Below are 20,871 nucleotides of genomic sequence, written 5' to 3' on the forward strand. Positions count from 1 at the left end.
ATAATTTTCTTTCCACTTCACAATTGTATACCACTTTGTGTTGGTCTTTCACATTAAATTCCAGTGAAATATATTTATGTTTGTGGTTGTAATGTGACAAAATATGGAAAAGTTCAAGGGGTATGAATACTTTTGCAACCCACTGTATATATCTCCATATCCATCTTAAAGGCACAGTAACGAAACCAAGCTATTTCACTGTAATACATAAAAAGAGGTTGGAGAATTGTTATGTAAATATGGCTTTTGGTACATAAACCCTCACAAATGTTATAATATCATTTCCTTGGGAAACATAAAAAACAAATTACAAGATAAATGGAGGATATGAGGCCTTTATTGTAACCCAAATTCAATTCTTGGTGCTCTTGGATGATTGTGAATCTGAATTTAAGAATAGTTGGAACATGATTTAACTTTTGATGGACTTCATCTGCTCCTTTATTCCATGTCCATTCCGTCTCCTTTACTTCATCCCATTGAAACTAACAAGTAAAAACTAGCTGAGCTCGCATTCAAGGCTTTGGCAGCCTGAGTCCTAATGATAAGCAGAGAAAGGGCGCCCTCTGCCGGGGATAATGAAGTACAAATGAACTTGGACTTTGTCTTTTCTTTCTTTTTTTGTCTTTTTTTTATTTATCTGTATTGTAACGCTGCGGCATAGAAAATGTAACACCATAATGATAGTTGCATTTTTTTTGTAAATTTGGCAGAAAATATGCAGAAAATCCCCAGAAAATTCAACTGCCAACGGAAAGATTGTTGTTTATGTTTCATTTTGATGTACTTTTTCCGCACTGCCCAATGAAAATACGTTTTATAATTTTCATTTGATCATTTTAATGTTGAATTTTTGACATATCAGCCTGTCGCGGTCGGCTTTTGTTCGCCCAGCCTCCGCGACGGTACGAACGCAGTGCATCATGGTTATAGTAGTTTTTATGGACACCTATTCACTTCAAAACCATGTCTGAATCTACTATTACACTACTCCCTATTACACTATGTAGGTGATACAGCGACGTCTACAGCCAAATATAGCGCGAAATTTCATGAACATTTCAAAAGGAATTTTAATTTTAATATCGTGTCTTTTTTAGCCGCCACACGAGACCATTCGGTTGTTTAATAATGTAATTCAGGAACAAAACTTTAGATTAAATTTGTTAGAAACACCAAGAGACCTGAGGGAGGCGCTTATCTTTGGTGTAATGTATGCTGTGTACTAAGAAACCTGGTTCTGTGAAGCATTAGGAGAGAACACTGTTCTAGTTACGCTACCGTCGTTTTTAAAGGGCCCATATTGTCGTTTCCCCCTCAGAAGGTCTCCTATGACGTTCACGTGGGTTTAGCCACAAAAACCGGCACCAGACGTTCTGGCTGAGGGAAAACCGCGGCTAAACTGCATTAAACTGAATCTGATACTAAACCCGTATGGGCTTTTAATCAGGGCTGCAGTTCGGTGCCACGCCAGCAGGGGGCTGTCGGCGCGCTGTGCCTCGCCATCTCTGCGTCGCGTTCTCGAATGGCGTCCTTGACGACGGCGAGTAGTAGATCCATGACGGAAGACGGTTACTGACCGTTACTGGCCGTTACTGACCGTTACTGACCGTTACTGGCCGTTAGCCCGTGTACGGGACTGTGAGGCGGGCTCAGTGTGTGCGGGCGGACAGAGCAACAGGTAACGGCCGTCCGTTAGTTTTCTCAACTTTAAGCCGGTAGAAAGCGGATAAACGGCGTGTGGTCATTTACCGCGCTCCTCTGGCCGCCTAACAACAACTTAACGTTGCACAACAACAGGCCATTTAATCCGCCGGTGTAAATATAAGTTTCCTTTCAGCGCCGAAGAACCCTTTAACTGTCGCAGCACCGCGGCCATACTACAGCACTCCTATAAGAAGCCCATAATGAAAGGAGAAGTCCACCGAATAAAAAATTCTCCATCATTAAATGGTTGAGATGTAGGTGTGAAATAGTTCTAGTGGGAGTTGTTTACAGTGGAGATGGCAACCAGACGCCTCTACAAGCTCCCTTACATCCAGTTATTACATGAAGTGGTAATGGATACGCTGCCTGGTGTCTGAGACATTGTTGTATGATAGTCTTGTGATAGAGCATTGGCCAAAATGTATTTTCTTCCATCTATTTTAAACCATTCATGGCGGAGGGGTACATTCAGGGCATTGTGGGGCAAAATAGTCCTCAAAGATAAGCTCAGAAGGCACGTGTAGGGTCACTGGTGGGCTTGGATAGTAATAAAATGTCTATGTTTGTGTCCCCTGGTTCCAATCACCACCACTGTTAAGGAATCTGAGCCTGTATATTTCTCTACCACATCAAAACACTGAAAAATGTGAAGTAAATTATTCAGAAATTTCGGAAAATGGGTGGAATTCCGCTTTCATTCAGACATTTACTACAGTGTGTTAAAGCAGACACTGACTGTATTTGAGTCAGAATAACAGCGTAACCCATTTTGGAGACACGGTTCTTAGTTGGTTCTTCAACCCCTCAAGGACACATTTGTGGTTCCGCACTTCAATTCCTCACTTGCATAATTACATACCTTTCAAAGTTGCCCCACAGTAGTTTAAAGTTATGGGATAATGATTGAATGATTACGTTGTGGCCTTAAGATTAAAGGGGAGTTCCACCCATTTTTCAACATTTCTGGAGATTTCAACAGTTGAGATATAAACAGAGTCACTGATGTGTTCTGATGTGAAATGGTTCACCACAGAGAACCTTGCCAACCCAGATTCCTTTACAGTGATGGTGATAGGAACCAGAGGTTGTGATGCTCTCAGTGGAAATATAGTCATTTTATTCACCAACCAAAACCACCAGTGAGTTTTTATGTATGTATATATATGGTGAATTATAATATAATTTTTTCTTTGAGGACTATTTTGCCTTACAATGCACTGCACACACCGCTCCACTCTGACGTGAAAAATATGACTTCAGCATTTCACAGCAGTCGTATTACATTTCATTTAATAACTTATTTTGTGAGGGAGCTTTGAGAGGATGTCTGGTTCCTATCAGTACCACTGTGAACAATTCTGACTCTGTACGTTTCTGTTAAACAGAGCCTTTCACATCAAACCACTCTGAGCGCAACTTTTTTTTTTCAGTGTACAGAAAATTTCTCTTCAATAACTGAATAATAGTCTGAGAATTTAAGGAGGGGTTGAACACTGTACAGTAGGTTCTCCATCAGAGAGAAAAAAACACACACACACATCTTCTAAGCCGCTTCTTGTGGGGCGTGCTGGAGCCTATCCCAGCTTTCATTGGGGGAAAGGCGAGAAAAAAACATCCATCCATCCATCCATCCATCCATCCATCCATCCACCCATCCATTTTCTAAGCCGCTTCTCCGTCAGGGTCGAGGGGTGGGGGGGTTGCTGGAGCCTATCCCAGCTTTCATTGGGCGAAAAGTGAGAAGAAAACATTTAACCAGAAAAAGAATGTAATATAGAAGCATTGGCTTGACTAAAGAACCTGTAAAAAACCTCTTTTTTTGAAAAGTGTGCTGTACAATGTCAAAAATATCATAGATTATTATAGAAATATTATACGGTACTATGGGCTTTTTATAGTATCACTATAAAAAGGTACTTGGGGCAGTCGTGGGCTGGAGGTTAGGGAACTGGCCCTGTGACCAGAAGGTTGCCGGTTTGATCCCCAGTGCCGACAGTCCATGACTGAGGTGTCCTTGAGCAAGACACCTAACCCCCAACTGCTCCCCGGGTGCTGTGGATAGGGCTGCCCACCGCTCTGGGCAAGTGTGCTCACTGCCCCCTAGTGGGTGTGTATTCACTAGTGTGTATGTGGTGTTTCACTTCATGAATGGGTTAAATGCGGAGGTGGAATTTCCCCGTTTGTGGGATTAAAAAAAGTATCACTTATCGATCTCGTTTGTGGGCCAAAACACGCAGAATTCCTTTAGAAAGTGGTTCTTTAAGGTGATGCGTATACACTCTTACAGATAAAGGTGCCTGAAAGGTTCTTGGCACAATGCCATACAAGAGCCACTTTTGGTTCCCTAAAATAGTGGTTCTCCAACCAGGGCTCATGTAACCCCAATATGGTGGGTTTGAGCAAAAATGTGGACTGTTTAAGGGGGGCCCTGAAGACAAGTTTGGGAACCAATGGCCTAAAGAACCTGTCACCGGATGGTTCTTCAGAGAACCGTTTTTTAAATGTGATGTTTGAGTGTGAGGAACTTTTTTAAACTATTTTTAAGAGTTACATTGATCCTTGACCACTCAAAGTGGTCATCTGAAAGCATAAAGAGTTCTTTATGATGGATTAAATGATGGAAACCCTGTTCTATATGAATCTTTAAGGAACCACTTTTTATACTAAAACGAAAGCTCTATATTGCACCAAAAAGGTTCTCTTACAAGTTATAGAACCCTTTTTAGTTCTGTAGGATGATCAGGATGACCAAATTGTAAGAGTAAAAGATTCTTATTACATGTTCAGTGCTAGCAATAATTGTTTAGCTATGTCCTTCATTTGTAGTCGTATGCAAAAGTTTGGGCGCCCCATGTCAAGTGATATGTTTTGTTGATTTTCTAAGTGAAAATAAGCTACACGTCCTTTACAGAGAACACACTTTAAATACACTTGCTGGATTTTACACATTGGAAAACCAAATGCAACATAAAATCTAGCCTGTGCATAAGTAGTGACACATTTATTATTATTATTTTTTAATATAGTAACCTTATTTCATTTACTGCCCTGTGATGGACAGGCGACCTGTCCGGGGTGTATCCTGCCTTTCACCCAATGACAGCTGGGATAGGCTCCAGTGCCCCCCACGACCCAGAAGGAGAAGCGGCTTAGGAGGTGTGTGTGTGTGTGTGTGTGTGTGTGTGTGCGTGTTAACCTTATTTCTCTTATTTCAACTAAAGTTGTGCACTGAAAGTTGCAGGAGAATGCCATATTTACGCGTGTTCTCTATAGAGGATGCGTTCACTTAGAAAATCGACAAAAGACGTCACTTCACCGGGGCGCCCAAACTTTTGCACACAACGGTGAATGTTCACATTTTGTGTCAAACTGCCTTAATATTTGTGAGCAGGCTGCAAACTCTTTACATTTTTGGTTCAGTAGTGAAACAGCAGTATACAAAAGCCATATGCAAAAGTTTGGGCGCCCCTGGTCAAATGATACGTTTTGCTGGTTTGCTGAGTGAAAACAAAAACTTCTTAGTGAACAGTTCAGCACGTCTTAAAGCACCGTTACTGTTTACGTGTTTTATTTTCTTTTCCTCAGTAAGTTGCCCTAAAATGCCATGTTTAAGTGTGCTCCCTGTTAGAGGATGTGCCCCCTTATTGTCACTTAGAAAATCAACCAAAAATGTCTTTCGTACTTGTGCATATGACTATATGTGTGCGGGAGATTTTGCATGACTGCAGGATCGTTATCAATTTGAGGTTCCTTTAAATCTATCATCACTTTCTCACTACTGAGATACCAACACACACACTGAAGCACAAAACTTTATTCTTCATCTCAGCTTAATTACAGACCAGACGGCTCACAGCCTATTAATTAGATCCTATAAATGTGCCAAATAGACCATAGATCTACTACCATTCATGTGGTTCAGTATGCCATTAATCACTTAATGCTGCACTAAGGCTTTCTGAAGCTTGACGCTTTGGTTTTTGAAGCTCATTTTATGAATATTAGGAGCATTTTATATAACCAAGCCCTTGGGGGGAGTAATAACCTTCCTGTGTCTCAGATTGTAGAAAAGATGGATAGGAGTTAATGCTGCAGCTCAGATACTTCCTTCCCCCACCTATGGATCACACTCATTTCAAGGGTAAAGGTGGGGTTGGAGGGTTTTGGGTGTGAGTTGTTGGCCATATTGTGCTTTGATTGCAGTTTAAGCCTAAAGAGACACCTGATGAATGTGAAGTTACTTACCTAGTAACTTGTAGCTACTTACCTAGTCAAACTGTGCAAAACAGCCCTTGTTCTTTGTTTTTGCTCGCACAGTCTTGTTCACTTCTCCAAGTGGGAATATGTTTTTGCCTCCTCTTAGACTCTTATGTGTTGGCCTCAACCCTCGGGTTGACTCATTTCAGAGCTTTATCCGGCACTTGGTCAGGTGGCGGACTAGCTGATTCATTTAGCTGTCGAAGTGAAGCCCTCAGGTCTTATTCACTGTTTGTAACCACTGCATATGCGCCTCGGTGTATCCTGAAATGATCATTCTTCAAGTGAGAATGACGTAGGCGCGTTTGTTGTTTCTGCCATGCATATTGATTTTGTCCAGTAGGGCCAGTAAATTGGTAAGAAGCTTACCAACTTGGATGTTTTTACAGGGGTGGTGATAGGAACCAGGGGTCATGAGGTCTACAAAGCAAATCGTCTCTTTATCCAAAGTAAAACAAGTTTCTCCAAAACAGTAAGAATTAGAATAAAATTAACAACCATTTGTCACTGTGTTTGCACACTGTGAAATTGGACCTCTGCATTTAACCCATCCGTGCAGTGAAACACCCACATACATGCACACTAGTGAGCACACACACTACGGTGAGCACAATTGCCCAGAGCAGTGGGCAGCCCTATCCACGGCACCCAGGGAGCAATTGGGGGTTAGGTGCCTTGCTCTTGGACACTTCAGTCATGGACTGTTAGCCAGGGGGATCGAACCGGCAACCTTCCGGTCACAGGGCTGGTTCCCTAACCTCCAGCCCACGACTGCCCCCTTACAGGAGACAGTTTACAGGAGAGGGCAAAAACGTTCTTTACTTTTAGTCTAATTTAACATACAGAGATTTTATTTGAAGCAATTTTGGAGCATTTCTATCAGTCAGATCATGCAGTTGTAATACTGTGACCTCACTAACAATCATTATAGTATAGACAGTATAGTATCAATTTCTTTGTCCTGTGGAATTTAAATTTGAGTCACTTTAGCAGTTGTTTTTAATGGGCTTTCTGTAAGTGGCAAAAATCCTTTTTTAAATCCACTGATCAGTTATCAGTGTCCTAGAAGTACTGATGACACCTATGATAACCATTTTGTGCCATTACATCTCATTCACATAGTCATAATGTATTAATATGGTAATGATAAATATTGTATATTCCCAACTCATAGGAGTAGCAAGAACTGTTGGAGTTGGAGATGAAAATAAACATGCTGAACTGTCATTCAACTGGCACCAGAAATAATTGCAAGAATAATGCAGCGTCATAAAGGTGTTATAATGGCTTCTTTATTTACTTCATTACCACAGGTTTTATATAAAATGTTGCATTCGTTTTGAGATAAGAAATATATTAATATCAGAGAAGTAGGGCAAAATAATCCCCAAAGAAAACTTGGATTTACCACTATTTTACCATTATCAACATTATATATACAAAGACACCTGATACATCAGACACCCGCACATTCACTAGAGGGTTTGGATTGCAAATAAAGTGGCTGTGTTTGCGTTGTTGACACTGTAACTCCTGGTATGTATCACTATTTAAAGAAATCTGAGTCGGCAAGTCTGAATCATGCCACATCAAAACACTCTGAATGGCTTCATTTACATCAAAACAATTGCAATATGCAGATATTTTAAAAAAAATTGGTGGAATTCCCCTGTAAGACCGCGTCTCCTTGTCTACAAACACACAATAAATGTATGCTGATGTCATTTCTTATGATACTGACAGCATATCGTAAAATCGCAAAATCTTAACACTAACTAGAACCTAGAATAAGGGATGTTAGGCGATAGTGTATCATGTTGGTTTCATGTTAATGGTATGTAGCTCAAGATTCTTCAAGCGTTCTTTAGTATAGAAAATGAATGGGATGGAATCATTGTGGAAGTGTTCTTCAGACTGATGGAGACTGTGTTGTAATTCCCTTTTTGAAAAGCCTCAAAACAGGATTCTTCTATTGCGCCAAGCTTGACATCGTAACAAGTGTCCATTTCTTCTCTGCACCTTTGAAGAACCATCTTTTTTTGACAGTGTAGAAACACCTATTCCCTTAAACCCTACTGACCAATTCAACTTCTTTCCACCCTGCTTCTCTCGCTCATGAAGATGGTGTGATCTTAAGCTGCTGGACACAGCGTTACGCATCAGCTTCCTCCTCTGACCTGTGAGGCCATTGGGCCTTTGGCTGAATGGCTCCATCTTGTTTGGAGCTGGGCCAGGGTGCACAGGGAGTACTGAGACGCTAATCTCTTAAGAGGCTCAAGCTAGCTTGTGAACTCGGGGAGGGCACAGAGAAGTGAGCGAGGAAAACGCGTTGTGGTTTGGAGCTGTCATGGAAAATATGAAGATATGCTCTTGTCCGATATGGCAGGGCACCTGCGGAGAGCCAGTGGAGGCCACTGGGAGCAGAGTCCAGTTAGAGGAGACTGCTGAGCGATGCTAAGATATCTGCTGCAGCAGGAAGTGGGAGCCTAGCACTACTATGAGTGGCAGTTAAGGTAAAACCTGTGGCTATTTCTATAGCTTAGTAGCTCTGAGGAGATGTTTTGGACCTGTAGTATTTAACTGGAAAGAGCAGATTTCTGTGGTAAAATAAAGCTTACACTAGCTAATGCACTGTTCAGTTGTGAAGGGAATGCTTATCAACCAAACTCAGTCCTAATCAAAGAGATTCTTCATACAGTGGAACACTATTTCATATTTTTGTATGTAAAAGAGTGCTAAAGTTGATACTGAGTGTTTAAGCTCATAAAATAAAATGGCAACTGATTGTATAACTTCAGTTCATGGGCAGTTATTAGTTAAACAAACAGTAATAGCACAATTCAGTCACCGACTTATTACTAGTTTTAATTTGTAGCTCCTATAAATTCCACTTTGGAATAACTGATCAGTGGTCACTGTCTAGAAGTGCTGATGATACCCAATGATAAGCAAACCCTGATGTAATCTCTAGGATATAGAATAGGATACAACAGTTGTAGACAACGAATGTGGACATTCTAGACTTCAAATGTGTTTTTCCCCTGATGATTTGTGTATATTCGGCCTCTTAGCTCAGCCATGACGCTATTCCTAGTGGAGACGAGCTGCAGCCTGATTGGCTGGCTCTCTCTCTACATACTACTGTGTTACGTGAACGGAAAGCAAGGCTGCGAGTGGAACTGCAGACTGGTCACCCTGCTCCACGGTGTCCTCATCGTCTGTGTGACCGCTTACATCGGCTTCGTGGATGGGCCATGGCCATTTACATACCCTGGTGAGCTTTCACAGTACAAAAAAAAACTGAACTAGAAAAAAAACAGACAGAATAAGTCAACTGGAATCCTCTTATTTGCTCAGCTTTGCTTCTTTTGCCCAAATCTGCACGGTAGTAAGGTTTAGGAGTTTAAACTCCCAGCTTTGTAGGTTTTATGAAATCCTAGCCTTGGTGCCTGTTTCTCTTAGCCTATCCCCCACCCTGTGCTGATTCATTTATGGTTTTCTATATGACAGTCATACATGAATCCAGAACGTACACAATATTTTTCTTTCTATTTGCATCAAAATCTAATTGCAGGGAGTTAAAGGAATAGTTTGTAGTAGTGACTGCTACTACTGTTTCAGCTGTGCAACAATCATTTGCATGTGGCTAATGTAGCTAAAATGTAATGGAAGCTTGAAAACTACCAATTAGCATCATGCATTTATAAATTATAGCACAAACTGTTGTTAAGCAGTCTCAAATAGACTTGCTTATGTGGCTTCTGATACTATATGAAAAGCTCTTGTTTGCAAAAATGGATAAAAGTACATTGCATACCTAAAAGCTATAGTAGTGGTTCAGCCATGCGAAGCATGTTCTCATGTTTATGGGTAACATCATGTCAGAAACCACATAAGCAAATCTGTTTGAGATTAACAATCCAACATAATTAAGTCAACTGTGTGATTATGTAGGAATGCAGTAGAGAAACGGTCAGGAAACGACTTCAGGTTGCCTTTCTCTTTCCTTTTGTCTTCAGGGACTGAAAACACCCCTCTTCAGATGTTAGCCCTGCTGCTCAGCTTGGGCTACTTTCTCTTCGACATGGCCTGGTGTGTGTACTTCCGCACCGAGGGTCCCGTCATGCTGGCCCACCACACCCTAAGCATCCTGGGCATCGTATCTGCGCTGGGCCTTGGTGAGTCGGGCATCGAAGTGTGTGCTGTACTGTTCGGCAGTGAGATCACCAACCCCCTCCTTCAGGCCCGCTGGTTCCTCAAGCAGATGGGCCGCTACGACAGCCTGACCGGAGACGCTGTCGATCTCCTCTTCATCACCCTCTACGCTTTTGTACGCATGGGCATCGGCGGGCGCATGCTGTACTGCGAGCTGGCCTCCCCCAAGCCCAAAATGGTGATGAAGTGGGGCGGCGTGGCCATTTATGGCCTCTCTTGCGTCTTTATGGTGGATATTGCACGCTTCGCTTGTCGAAAGACTCGGGCCAAGTACAAGCGGTGGCAAGAGCAGCGGAAGCTTGATAGTGCTAATGGACATACTGGAAAGTAATGAACTAAAGCAGGAGGACTGGAGGGAACTTTTAAACATTTTGTTTACTTAATGACTTGAAATGGCAACTTGAAAAATGAAATGAAAGCTCTCATAGGTATCCTTAAAGGAGGATTTGGGGAACCATCACTCTAAGTTGTGGTTAAGGTGATGGGAGATGAAAACATAATGATAAGTACCAAAAGCAAATATTTTTTGATACAACATTTAGATATTTTTGATAACTCACTAGGCGGAAAGGAAGAAGAAGTCTAGCCGTTCACTCATAACAGCACACACTAGCAGGATAGTTAGCAGAGTTGGCTAGCTAGCTATTTTAAGTGTTGGAAGTATGAGTCGTATAGAAAGACAGTGAGGATGAGGAGAATGTCTCTGAACAAAGCAGTAAAGACCACATGTGGCCTGTGGAATTGGTTCGATGTACATCAAATGTAATGCGGAGTTGTTTGCAGAATTTGGTGATGATGTCTGGCTTCCAAAACAGGCACAACAGCAATAAATTCCACCACCTTAAAACAGTCATTACTGATTAATGATGTGGAAAAATAAATAATGATAAGGTATTTGGCTGTATAGCCTGGCCTGACTAGAGGTGATCATATTTACATTTTATTAACTGGCTCCTTCTAAGTTGTGTTCACTCTAACTGTGTTAGCATTCTTATGCAGACAGGTTAGCGCAAAGTCGTAGAAGTTAGTGTGCAGGGCTACTGTGAGTAAATGCTTCAGAATGAATTGCACATCCATGTAAATATATGCACAACTGCCATGTTAACACAGTTCAGCTCTATTGACTTTTTAAACGGCTGAATAATCTTCTTTGCTAAAATCTGATATTTCTAAGCCAAAGATATTTGACATCTGGGTCCTGTTACCTGTGATCCAGGCTAAGCTCTCTAAGACTGATAATGCCAGCTATGTTAATTTGCGTAATGTTGCTTTTTCCACGCACTGTGTCATAAAGCCTGTTGTCAGCAGTAGCTGTAGAAGTTTGCAGCAGGTCAGTTTAGACGTATACATACGTTTGAAAATAGCTTGAGGACAAGGGGTCTTCATTTATAGAAGCCAGGAATTCGCCTGCAAGCCCTTACCAAAGTACTTTGGCATTTTTTAAGAAATAGTGATTTAGAGTGGACAGTGCATTAAGTGGTATTTTTTGCCTGCTACTTAGAGGATGCTTTATGAGAGTTTTTGTAAAAGATGCTTTTGGCAAAGCCATGTAAAAGCTGCCACAATCAATAGTATTTTTAATTGTGACTTATACTCAGTGGCCACATTATTAGAAACGCCTGCCTTATAGCTCCACCTTTCTGGTGTACAGTTATAGACCTTAACTTGTCTGTTGATGCACAGTTTGTGCTAGCCATCCTCTAGCACTTCATCAGTGGTCACTTTCTGATCACAGGGCTGCTCTCGGCTGGTTAATTTTGGGTGGCCGACCACCCTTAACTTTTCAGTGACACTGATGTGTGTAAAACCCCGTTACGGTTCTGACCACTTCCATATCATCCCGTGGTCAGAAACTGACCAATAATGACTGGAGCAGAGGGTGTCTCACAAACTGAGGCCGTTCATAAGCGATATAAGCCGTAAGGACCCCCGAGCCACAAGGGGCCCCAAGCCACCAGGGGAACCCTGAGTATGTATGTAAGGTTCATGAAAGAAAAAAACACCAGAGGTGTTGAGGTGCGCTCCCCCACGTGTTAGGCTTCGGTCTGTAATTGTGCACCTATATAGTGGACCTTCTTTAAGGTAGGTGGAGCACATGAAGTGGCCAGTGAGTGGACATACGGGGTGTTTCGTTTTCTGTGGGAACCACCAGGTGGCAGGAATGTTCTCTGTATAAGTTTTCTTTAAAAACACGAATAAATGCAGTACAAGTGCTAGTTCTTGTCAACATGCTCTTTCTTTCTACACTTGCAAACCTGTTTTCATTGTCATATCAGTCTATCTAACATTTGGTTCTTGTCACTGGCTCAACTCCCATAATGGAAGTAACTGGGGAGAATGCTGTGCTGGGCTATACACTCAAAGAGATGTTCTCTCAAGGCTTCTTAATAAAGGCAAGACCCATGAGTTCTATCTAGAACCGTTTCATGCTAAAGGTTCTTTGCATGGTGAAATGGTTCTTCAGACTGATGGAGAGTCTATTGTATGTGGTTCTTTGTAGAACTTTTTTTGAAACTGGTCCTATGTAGCACCAAAAAAGGGTTCTTCTAGTGTTGCAAGCAGAACTCTTTGGTGCTATGTAGAACCAAAAAGGTTCTAGAACCATATCCAACACATTCGTCATCAATCTGAAGAACCAACTGTGTGTCTCCAGTGCAGTTCAGCTTGTTTTCTTTAGTTACTAGGAAAAAGAACTGCTGGAATTCTGGAAAGCAGTTAATAGTACAGCATCCTATTCTTTGAAATGACCAGTTTCACGTCAATCGCCCTTCACGGTGTTACTTTCCTACAGGTTTACATAACGTTTGTAACGGACCGGTCACTGCTTTGCATTCACATTCATATAAAGCGAATCGCGTATGTGGCACAGACTAGACCGGACCTGCTGAAAACGGCGCGTTTGTAGTATTTAAAGCAGGAGCTTTTTTAAACCTACAGCTCGGCTCGGCTCGGCCCGGCCCGGTCCAGGCTCTGCTAGCCTGCTTTGGGTGCGAGTGAGTGGTCAGTGCCCTCCGCAGCACATGGGCGGTGATATCGCCTACTGCGGAAGGATACCACAAGCCCCAAAAGGGAGTGAACTGCTTCCAGAGCGCAGGAATCCGGTGATGTAAATTTGCCGAAAGTCAGGAATTATGTGGATTTTACAGAAATTCCTCGTCGCTTTTTATTCCACTCCAAGCGAAATTTGACATTTCTGCTGGCGTACGCCGAGTCCACCTCCTCCGCGGCTCTGACCCGCTCCGGCTGGCGGCGAACGAATTTTGTGGCGAGAAGCGAAGAGGAAGGGAGGAAAAAAAACTACTGAATTCCGAAAAACATGGAGACAAGGAGGGGAAGGAGCTGACTAAATGACTAAAGAGCAAGTTTTCCAGCTCCGGAGCGCCGCAGGAAAACAAAGCGGGAGTCGGCGTTAGTCGCGCGCGCGGTGGACGGCGTTTCGGTTTTTGAACATGTCGTTATTTTGCCGTTAGCTCGGTAGCGAAGCCGTTCGGAGCGGAGCCGCTGGGTCTGCACGGCTCTGCGAGCTCGAGCTAGTTGACATCAAAGGGCTCTGAAGTTTTTCTTTCCTGCCGATTCCCTGTGCCGCGGGGAAAAAGTAGCTGCGGAATTTGGGAGTTTGGGAATTACAGAGCAGCGGCCGACTTGGTGAATGTTTTGAAGCAGCGACTGGCTCTGCAGTTTATACAAAGGAGAGTGACGAACTAGACGCATTCTTTCTTTCGGAGGGGGGAAAAGTCCCATGCCGTTCAAGCGTCCGAGTGAGAGGCCTGAACGGAGCGAGGGACGAACGACGGGCTTCATCGCTTCGGCTGTTCGTTCAGGAGGTGGTGCGACACATTTACGCATTTTCTCAGTATTATTGTTGTTATTGTAGCTACAGGCGAACGTGTGGCTAATAGTGTAAGTTGGGCGTAAGGCTTCAGTTTGGGAATGCCGTGAGGGGAATTACAGGGAAGGGAAGGCTATGAAGGAACCTTCAGGAGAATAGACGGATATAACTCAGAGTTTCACTGTAAAGCCACACGAAAACAGATAGGCTAGCTTAGCTAACTACCTCTAGTCTCTGTGGTGTCGACAAAGGCTGCGGTGTCTGGCCAGGAGTGAGGCAAAGCCTGTGGTGTAATGTGGTGGCATTCGCCTTGAGGGCAAGTCCCAGAACTATGAGCTACATTTACTGCAAGCCTTTCACTTTAAGGCGACTAACAGACATGAAGGTGTTTGTATGACTGGCTCGCTCTTCAGCCTGAATGCCTTCGTCTTTCCTCTCCACGCCTGTGGGAAAACTCTAATGACACAGACTACTAAAACGAAGACCGAGTGGAATTTTGCCTGAAATAAACTCTTTTTTCTCCATCCACGAGGCCACTTTTCCATACATTTCCCGACGCACTGGTTGGATTGTACTGCCCACCCCAAACTTCGTTGTTTTTGGACGGACGAGGGTGTTTTACCTCGGTAAAATGCTAGTTGGATAAGAGCTGAAGAAAACCAAGAAACAGAAGCCCAATGAGCGGCTCACAGTCCACGATAGCTGACAGGTAAGCGTCTCATATCACGCACGGTGTGCTGCCTGTGTTAACATGTGCGCTCTTCATCTTCATCACGGCTCTCATTTGACCTGACATCATCTCAGGAGTGTGTGAGGAAGAGTGTGTCTCTGTCTGCATTACTGTTCCCACATCCTAATGTGTGTGTGTGTGTGGGGGGGGGGTGATGAACCTTCCATAACATCAAAACCACTCATTGTCCAATTTATCAGCTCCAGTTACTATTTAGGTGCACTTTGTAGTTCTACAAGTACAGACTGTAGTCCATCTGTTTCTCTAGATACTTTGTTAGCCCCCTTTCACCCTGTTCTTCAATGGTCAGGACCCCCACAGAGCTCTCTTTTATCTCATGTGTTGTGCTGGTGCGAGTGGATCAGACACAGCAGTGCTGCTGGAGTTTTTAAACACTGGCCGCTCACTGTCCCCTCTGTTAGGCACTCCTACCTTAATGGTCTGTGGTAGGTGTAAAGTCAGAGACCAAAGCTCATCTGCTGCTGCACAGTTTGTGTCAGTCCTTTTATCCTTCATCAGTGGTCACAGGACGCTGCCCACAGGACACTGTTGGCTGTATATTTTTGGTTGGTGGACTATTCTCAGTCCAGCAGTGACACTCGGGTGTTTAAAAACTCCAGCAGCACTGCTGTGTCTGATCCACTCAGACCAGCGCAACACACACTAACACACCACCACCATGTCAGTGTCACTGCAGTGCTGATGATTCACCACTCAAATGATACCTGCTCTGTGGTGATGCTGTGGGGGTCATGACCATTGATGAACAGGGTAAAAGGGGGCTCACAGAGTATGGAGAGAAATAAATGAGTTACTGTCTTGTAGATACAAGGATCTGTGTGTGTCTGTAATGATGATATTTCTGTATAGTTCTGTTGTTCAGTGGTTGAGATGTCATCAAAGTCGAGTGTTTTGTTGTGAAAGTTTTGTGAGTTGTAGTGCTGATAATGGTAAATCTGGAAAAAAGTTTATTTTGCCCTACAATGCCCTTCAAGTATCTCTCAGCCAAGAAAGGATTAAAATAAAAAACAACTTTATTTCAAAACCTTAACTCAGAGCTAACTTTAAACAACATTTCAGGCATCAGGCAGTGAAGTCTTAACATTTTAGTGTGATATCTTTCTGTGAGGGAGCTTTTTTTAGAGGCATTGAACATAGCAGAAGTCTGGTTCTTATCACCACTTCTGCAAAAAATTGACTCAATCTGTTTCTCTAGAATGTAACATTTCATGTTAAATGGTTTCTTTGGTGTTTCTCTTGCACAGCAGGCCTGTCTCCATCTCAGAACTCATGTAAGGTGACCCAAAGGATCTGAACACAGTGTCATGTAAGGATGAAATATCGTCGTGCATAAGGCTCCTGGAAGACGGCAGCCGCTCAAACCTATGAGGGACGTGTGCTTTAAATGAGCATGTAGAGTGCGAGGTGTACCCGATATGTGATTATTCCACTGTCACAGAGTCACGTCTGATGGAGGGTGTGTGTAACAGCTGAAACCGTTCCCCCGGAGCCTTTCTGCTTTTGAGTGAGTCACCTGTTGAGATGGATTAGCGAAGGAGATGAACAGGTGTTGCAGAGTGTTTTTAGTGAACCAAATTCTGGGTTTGCTGCATGATGAGCCACAATTACATGTCCCTTAGGCTGGTAATGAAGATTTCTTTACTGGTTAGACGAGGTCTGTAGCAGTGGTTTAACATGCGTTGCGGTTTTGTTTGAACTGGGAGGTTCTGTTTTGTAGAATAATTTGATTTGATATGATACGGTGGTGCTACAGCCAAATTAAGTAGTGGCGACATTGTCGAATTACAGTGTTCGAAGGAAAAAACTGCTCCCAATCTAACGCCGTAGGCTTAAGCTAACACTAATCACAACGAAATGATTGGTAGGATGAGCTCCAAGCTGGTACGATATGTTGTTGGTATCAGTTTGGTCACTATGCACTATATTCTTATGCTGTGTACATTTCTAAATAGAATGTTTTTTTTTTGCGTAGCAGTTTAATTGGAGGTACAGGGCTGACGGTATGCGCAGGTTCTTGTGCCCATTTCATGGAAAACCAAATTTTAACTCACGTTTTTTGAAATGACTATTTGATGTAGTATGTAAACACTTTGTAATGTACTGTTTGCTCCTTAGTCCATATAATCCATGTTTGTGGAAAAGCTGTAAAAAGCCATGGTTATATAATTTGATATTATCCGTGTTATTAACTAACACAGTAGTCCATATCTGACAGCTGTATAGTTCTACCTGTTTACGCTGAAGTTATGAGGAGTGTTTCAGCCTGGACTGCTGTTTGCATGGGGCACAACACAGCTGTCAATCAGAACAGAGGTTATTTACATATCAGCCTTAAATGAACCATGACACAGCCTGTTTAATCCTAAAGGAGAAAGGGGTGTTGTGAAATGATCACGTAGAATTGAATTGTGAGTATTTGTGGTACATAAGCCACACAAACTCTGCAAGTGGACTTCAGGGGAAAAATGCGGTAAATAAAATATAGGATATGGGTGACGACACCTTAGAATTCGTATCACCCCTACACTTTGTGCTGTGTATTGGGGATCGGCCCTTGTTTCACGTACAGAATGTGTTCAACAACTTATCGACTTTGCTAATGAATAATTGCAGCGCACAAGCAAATCATTAAGCTCAGATCTACTGAGGCCAAACCGGAGCATAATAACTTTTTTAAATCTCAGATTATTACGTAGAAGGACCTGTTGAGCATTATGTAGACTAAGGGTTTTATATTGCCCTAATACAACGGCTGTGGTTGGTGACATAGAATTAAAACGTGTTTTGCACCATAATCAGGAAGTTGTGACTAACCTATAAATTCATCTCCTAAAATAGTCATCACAAGCCGATGACGGACTCAACACACCTGTGGAAGTTAGTCATTGTATGTGAAGGCGCAGCGCGCTTAGATAGTCGCCGGGTGACGTAATAATTGAATCACAGTTCGGACAGGGCTTATCCCTTCAGTGGCTGTTTGCACTCCACAGCTTGTGATACGGAATCTGCAGGCTGATGTGATCAGTGTGCTGCTCCACTAACCTCTGTGTTTGCAGCTGTTCCCTGGAGTACTGCGGAACATGCATGAGTCAGGTATTTTCTTCCAGCACTTAGATTCTGTGCTTGTAGCTTGCTGTGCGCACGCACAAACACAGTCGCTCACAAAAGAACATAACACAGAGGGATGCTGGGTAAGCCAAGCAGTGTCATCTTATCTTTTTTTTTTTGACTGACATAATCTGTGCAGATAACAGAGTTGCACCGTAAACGTGTGCGGGTAAGTTTATGCCAAGAGCTGCGCTGTATTCTCTGTCCTTCTCCAGCAACCTTTTTACCACTTATCAGTAATAACGCTGCCAATGTGTCTGCTGCTTCTGACTGTCCCCCAGCTCGTCATTGTATGTCAGTTTGACCCCAGGGTCTGATACAACCATTCACGCTTGTGTAAGTTAGTGGCATGTGTTTGCACACACTTGCATTGTCTTGCGCACTATAGGGGTTTGTGTATGCTGGTGTCACATGATGTATTGAACGTTTAATGCTTTTTCAGTACTAAACTACGTCTTTTAAGTTGGCTAAGACTTTGGCAAGGTTGTGTTTTGCTTACAGATGAATCAAATCGCACATGATGTTTTGATTCGGATGTGCAAAAACGGATAGGTGAAGGTTTTATTGAGTGATGTGACTTTATGGTCCCAGAAAAATGAACACATGACGACCCATTTTCTAGTTGTGTTGTTTGAATGTTAGGAGGGTTATTGTATTTTCTCATCTTACTGGACATATTGAATGAAACCATCTTTACATTTTGTAGTTAGTTATGAGTTATTTAAGTTTTGCTGAGAGATTAATGTTAATTGATACTGAGATGTTAAGCTTTTAATAATGATTTTTTTAGCTAATTTTAACTGCTCATTCCAATGAAAATGAAAGGTTCAGTTTTTTCGTTATTGTTTTGGTATCTTGTGATACTACGCTTTATATTGGTCTATAACATGGCGACTCTAGTGCGTGCTTTTATATAGATACGGTGCCTCTGGGTGTACGCTAAAATGTCCCTCCTCCACTCTCTGTTCTTTTTTAATGCCACCTGCAGCACTGCGTATCTCGCTAGCAGCAGGGCTAAAAGCAGGCTATCTGTTAATGCTTTTGGAAGCACCTCCTCCTCCTAGCCAGAGCCTCTGAGTGCCTGAAACTCAGCAGCACTTGTTCTTGTGAGGTGATCCTCCCTGACAGCTAGCCTGAGAGGAAAGTCTCCTTCTCTTGGTGTATGCAGAGGCCACCTCTTTGTCAGGAAAATCTGTGCTTAGTATCAGACACTGGCCAAGTAGGCAATCATTGTATGTCTTTGCCTCTTTGGGTAGATGGGGCTCGCACTAGTAGTGACTTTAACCTGTTATGGGATGTATCTGCAGGTGGTAACTGCGTACCATAAAATATATATTTTGGTGCTTTAATATAATATGAAAGAAATCCTCCTGTATAATACCTGAGGTGAAATAATTTCCATCTATACTTTTGAATTTATCTATGTACTTTTTAGTTTATTATAAAAATACTGCAATAATATTGAGAACGGATCATTTGTCACTCGTTTAGAGGCAGTTTTATAGTATCTCATCCCTAAAAAAAAGCCTTTAAAGGGAAAAGACTGAGTCAGACTTTAAAGGAGCAGTTATGTGTTCCGTTAAACCGTCTGTTAGCATGCGGTCGATCATATCTGCTGTTTTGCTGTTGCTTATATTCATTGTTAAACATGTTTACGTTTGCAGTGAACTGTGCCCTGAAACCCAATGAGTTATTTTTTCCTTTCTGGTTATACATGAATGCTGTGTAGCCTTCTGGCCTGTTGGCTTCGACAAGGGTATGCTGTTGGTGACCTCTGGCATTATATGTGGAATACATGTGTGAATTACATTCACTAGAAATGGAAAACGCAGTGCCAGGAACGACTTTTTGTGAGGTCTAGGTTCTTCAGCCCATGGGTCTAATTTGACCTTTTTCTTGCTTTTTTTTTTTAATGTCTTGATCCAAATAGTTTTCTCCCTTTTGAAATGAGGAAAAACATGATTGTGTTTTGAGGCACACGTCTGTCCTTGAAGAATTATTTAACAGTGCTCTGTTACTTAAAAGCACTCTGCAGAGTGTCCTAGATGCACTAACTTCGTAAAAGCACACATACCTACTTCTCTGCTTTAATCTGTTTCTTTGTAAATACCACTCTGACAGTGGTGAAGCTGATTTATCTTTTTCTTCTGGAGGTTCTTTTGTTGCTGGTTGGATTTCTAAGGCTCCACAAGAGCTCTTTGGTCTGTAAAAATAGTGCAGTAGCCTAATCTACAGCGAGCAGACTGCTCATGTCAGCTGAACACAAACCAAATGTCTATTTATCTCCTTTGTTTTCCAACAGATGTTAGCTAGTCAACAGTCTCTTAACAGCGTGCTGTTTGATAGGGGATTGGACTGGATGCATTCTGGCTAACAACTGCTGAGAGTTGGTTTTGGGACTAATATGGAGAATAGCTTGTTAAGAAGTTTGTGACAGTGTGTGAACATATGATGATTATTCTTCAGCTGTGTAATTCTGGGAGTGAAGATTTATATGCTAGGCTTATTTTTGACAGTGGTTGCTTGGATCATCTCATTTCATCTGTCATAACTGTTTTAAACATTTTCTCACTTTTTTAATGCTACGACTTCCATAGCAGTGCTGTGGTTGGCGAAAGCTGTGCTGTACTTGTCATTACATTATAATGAGCGACTGAAATGTTCTTTGGGAAGAGGTTTTTTTGTAGTATACATGGTTGCGATGTCACGTCATGGCTTTATCTCTGTAAGTGTATCAGTGATGAAATTCTAGCCCTGTAAATTATCAAATGTAATGAGACACATTTGTCATGTTGAGAAAGAGAGATGTTAAGCTGGACGCCACTGGGAAGTAGAGTTTGATGAACACTGAAGGCAGGGCTTTCCTGCTTGCTCGTTGTGGCAGTGTTTCGCTGATCTGTGTAAATTTTTTTTTCTTTTCCCCTCGAGGCCCTCTCAGGAAGTGGTGACATCACTGATAAACAATGTCTGTCAGTCAGGCCAGGCCACTGGACACTGGCCACTG

General features: G+C 42.4%; 2 protein-coding genes across 6 annotated transcripts in view; both read left to right on the forward strand.

Moving 5' to 3' along the window:
- The first annotated feature begins 1,534 nt into the window (after positions 1-1,534).
- Positions 1,535-12,392, forward strand: tlcd5b (TLC domain containing 5b). 2 transcript variants are annotated; one of them, XM_017699709.2, is made up of 4 exons: positions 1,535-1,681; positions 8,086-8,477; positions 9,036-9,238; positions 9,984-12,392. In XM_017699709.2, exons 3-4 carry the CDS (start codon positions 9,043-9,045, stop codon positions 10,508-10,510), a joined length of 723 nt encoding a protein of 240 aa, XP_017555198.1. In that variant the 5' UTR covers positions 1,535-1,681; positions 8,086-8,477; positions 9,036-9,042; the 3' UTR covers positions 10,511-12,392. The 2 variants fall into 2 exon arrangements, with proteins under 2 accessions (XP_017555198.1, XP_017555204.1); XM_017699715.1 differs by having other exon boundaries at positions 8,351-8,477.
- Positions 12,393-13,226: 834 nt separating this feature from the next.
- arhgef12b (Rho guanine nucleotide exchange factor (GEF) 12b) overlaps positions 13,227-20,871 on the forward strand; it is an 81,509-nt gene continuing 73,864 nt past the window's right edge. For 2 of the 4 annotated variants that reach the window (XM_017699758.2, XM_037533193.1), the window contains exon 1: positions 13,228-14,717. In XM_017699758.2, coding sequence (XP_017555247.1) covers positions 14,686-14,717 — 32 coding nt within the window. In that variant the 5' untranslated portion in view covers positions 13,228-14,685. Of the gene's footprint in view, positions 14,718-20,871 lie in introns of all 4 variants that reach the window. The other 2 variants (XM_037533190.1, XM_037533189.1) reach the window with 2 other exon arrangements.

Source organism: Pygocentrus nattereri, chromosome 23, assembly GCF_015220715.1.
Source record: "Pygocentrus nattereri isolate fPygNat1 chromosome 23, fPygNat1.pri, whole genome shotgun sequence".
In the NCBI taxonomy this organism is placed as follows: domain Eukaryota; kingdom Metazoa; phylum Chordata; class Actinopteri; order Characiformes; family Serrasalmidae; genus Pygocentrus; species Pygocentrus nattereri.